Here is a 3386-nt window from a genome sequence, read left to right on the forward strand (position 1 = left end):
TATATTTAAAAAATTGAAAATTCAAAAATGTGATTGTATAAAATAATAATAATAAATAAATAAATCATAGTGGGGTTGGTTGGGGTCAAAGGGTAATAACACTAAGATATTGGAGGAATTTGACGTTAAATGCCTAATTCAGTAACAGTTCACTGGTTCAGACTCAGACATGAAACCCAGTCCTTAAACTTGTTCAAACTTCAACAAAAATCACATAAATCTAGCTCCGTTAATTCCAACAAAATTGCGGGATCATCGATGAGGCATTTCGATTTCGAAATCTACGCCTCTCTCCTCTTCGCCGCCGCCATTCTCTTGCCATTCGCCGCCGGAGACATTGCCGGAGAGCGTGCGGCGCTCGTCGCCTTCCGTTCTGCCGTAGGAGGACGAGTCCTTCTCTGGGATCTCTCTAGACCCACTCCCTGCTCGTGGGCTGGCGTCGTTTGCAATGTGCCGTCGAATTCCACCGTCGTTGAGCTTCACTTTCCTGGAATGGGGCTCTCCGGTGTTATTCCACCCAACACGATCTCCAGTTTGACCAATCTAAATACAGTCAGTCTCCGTTACAACTCGCTGTCTGGGAATCTGCCGCCGGAGTTGTTCTCTTCGCTGACTTCACTCCGTAATCTCTATTTGCAGCACAATTCTTTCGATGGAGAAATCCCGGATTCTTTGTTCTCCTTGACGTCTCTTGTGCGTGTGAATTTGGCGGATAACAATTTCTCCGGCCAAATTTCACCTTCATTCAATAAATTGACTCGTCTGGGGACGCTCTACTTGCAGGACAATCACTTTTCTGGTCAACTTCCTGATCTGGATGTGTCTGGTTTAGTTCAGTTCAATGTTTCTAATAATAATCTTACTGGAGTTATTCCAGAACATCTTTCGGCGAAACATCCCAGGAGTTCATTTCTTGGAAATTCGCTCTGTGGCTCTCCGCTTGATTCTTGTGGTGGTGGTGGTGATGGAAAATCCAAGAAAAAGCTCTCTGCAGGGGCGATTGCTGGGATTGTAATCGGTTCGGTACTCGGGCTTTTGCTGATATTATTGCTGTTATTCTGCTTGTGCAGAGCGTGCGCCGGAAAGAGAAAAAAATCAAAAGATGTAGGAGTGGCTAATGTAAGAGATCTTGAAGTCCCACCGGAGAAAATGGAGAGTGAAGTTAAAAATGGGGCCACGGGTGGTAGTTTCGCGGCGGCATTAGGGGGGAAGGAGAAAGGCAAGGTAGTAGTCGATGGGAAGAAAGGGCTAGTTTTCCTGGGGAAAACGGGCTGGAACTTTGAGTTGGAGGATCTTTTGAGAGCGTCGGCTGAGGTTTTGGGGAAGGGAACATTCGGAACCGCATACAAGGCGGTACTTGAAACGGGGCTGGCGGTGGTGGTGAAGCGGCTAAGGGATACTAATACGGGGGAGAGGGAGTTCAGGGAAAAGATGGAGGAAGTTGGAAGATTGGATCATGAAAATTTAGTGCCTTTAAGAGCTTATTACTATAATAAGGAGGAGAAGCTGTTAGTGTATGAATATTTGCCAATGGGGAGCTTGTCTGCTTTGTTACATGGTGAGAATTCTTCTTGATCTTGTTGAGGTTAATCATATTCCTTAGTTATTTATACACTGTGTCTGAGAATGAGTATATTTTTGTGTTTGTTATATCATTAATTAAATGTAGTTTGGGTCATAGAAAATGTGAATTTGAATTATTTCTATGGCTGCAAAATGTAATGTGGTTTCGGGACGAATGTGGTAGTATAGTTTTGATTACAATGCTTTCTGCCTGTTTGTTTTGATCTGTTTTTTTAAGTTTGCAGCAACTAGTTAACATAATTTGTCTTGCATCAGCTCAAAGTCAATGACGAAGGATTTATTTTTCTTTTTTCGGGTTTTGGATGCTTTTCTTGCCTTTCGTCTTGCTAAACTTGTTCTTTTAAGTCACTACTAGCTAGTCATACCATAGCACAAAATCTTGGCATACTGACAAATACACTATCTTTTGAAAACTGCGTGATTCTTTACTCTAATGGGGTTTCAATGTACGTGGCAAATTTATTAAATAGGACGAGTTTTAATTCCATTTATGTTGCAGGAAACAAGGGAGGCGGCAGGACTCCCTTAAACTGGGAGACAAGGGCAGCCATCGCCCTCGGTGCAGCGCGAGGAATCTCGTACCTTCACTCCCAAAGCCCCACACTCTCCCATGGAAACTTAAAATCATCAAACATCCTTCTTACCACTTCGTACGAAGCCCGTGTCTCCGATTTTTGCCTTGCTCAGCTTGCTGGACCTGCTACCACCCCAAACCGCATTGCTGGCTATCGTGCACCAGAGGTAACCGATCCTCGAAAAGTCTCACAAAAAGCAGATGTCTATAGTTTCGGAGTTTTACTGCTCGAGCTGCTAACGGGCAAAGCTCCGACTCATTCATTAACAAACGAAGAAGGGGTCGATCTCCCCAGATGGGTCCAGTCCATTGTCAGAGAAGAGTGGACATCCGAAGTGTTCGATCCGGAACTTCTTCGTTATCAAAACGTCGAAGAAGATATGGTTCAGCTCTTGCAGCTTGCAGTTGATTGCACTGCTCCATACCCGGATAAACGCCCTTTGATGACCGAGGTTTGTGGCAAAATCGAGGAGATTCGCCGTTCGAATTTACAGGATCACAGTGGCGGCATTGTTAATATTGACGAACCGCAGCACAATATTGGTTCATGACCAGTATCTCATAGAACAAAAGTTTTACCTTCCTAAAGGTCCCTTCAGATTGTCTGTTCATTCTTGGAGTTCAATGATTGAGCATCAGCATCAACTGTTAACATGTCACAGCTTATTTTGGTTATCTTATGATTTTTCCTATGTTGAGATTTATATTTTAATGTCATTTGTTTTTGAGGAATTTGTTATTATTCTTCCTGTTGTTTGTCTGAACTGTAAACTAACTATCAATTTCTTATTGTTGAGCTGGTGAAATTTAAATTATATATATTTTCCCTTTCTAGCTAAGTTTTAATTTGTTCAAACTGAGCATTTGTTGTTGCTTTAATGTCAGGATACATGTTACCAACTTGTAACAGCATGTCCATGTGTTGTTATTCTTATTTTAAGATTAAAATAACATATGAGGACAATCACAATGGTAGATATAATTCAAGCCATGTTATCCAAATATTCTCTCCATCTAAATATTCACCACAACACATTGAAGTGAGATGATTTCTTATTATTTTTTTCCATTTTTTAATTATTTATTTAATTATTATGTGAAATATAAATGGACAATTGAATGAAATCTGTATAAGCTGCATGCGTGTTTCTTTTTATTTTATTTTACAAAGTAGTTATTCAAAAATAATCGTTATAAACTTTCTAATTTTATATTTCAATAAAAATAT

The 3386-nt window shown here is 40.7% G+C and overlaps 1 protein-coding gene across 1 annotated transcript; it reads left to right on the forward strand.

The window, feature by feature from the left end:
- The first annotated feature begins 113 nt into the window (after window positions 1-113).
- Window positions 114-2990, forward strand: LOC140986362 (probable inactive receptor kinase At1g48480). Its single transcript, XM_073454571.1, has 2 exons — window positions 114-1558; window positions 2084-2990. Exons 1-2 carry the CDS (start codon window positions 130-132, stop codon window positions 2707-2709), a joined length of 2055 nt encoding a protein of 684 aa, XP_073310672.1. The 5' UTR covers window positions 114-129; the 3' UTR covers window positions 2710-2990.
- The last annotated feature ends 396 nt before the right edge of the window (window positions 2991-3386 follow it).

This window comes from Primulina huaijiensis, chromosome 10, assembly GCF_012295235.1.
Source record: "Primulina huaijiensis isolate GDHJ02 chromosome 10, ASM1229523v2, whole genome shotgun sequence".
In the NCBI taxonomy this organism is placed as follows: Eukaryota; Viridiplantae; Streptophyta; class Magnoliopsida; order Lamiales; family Gesneriaceae; genus Primulina; species Primulina huaijiensis.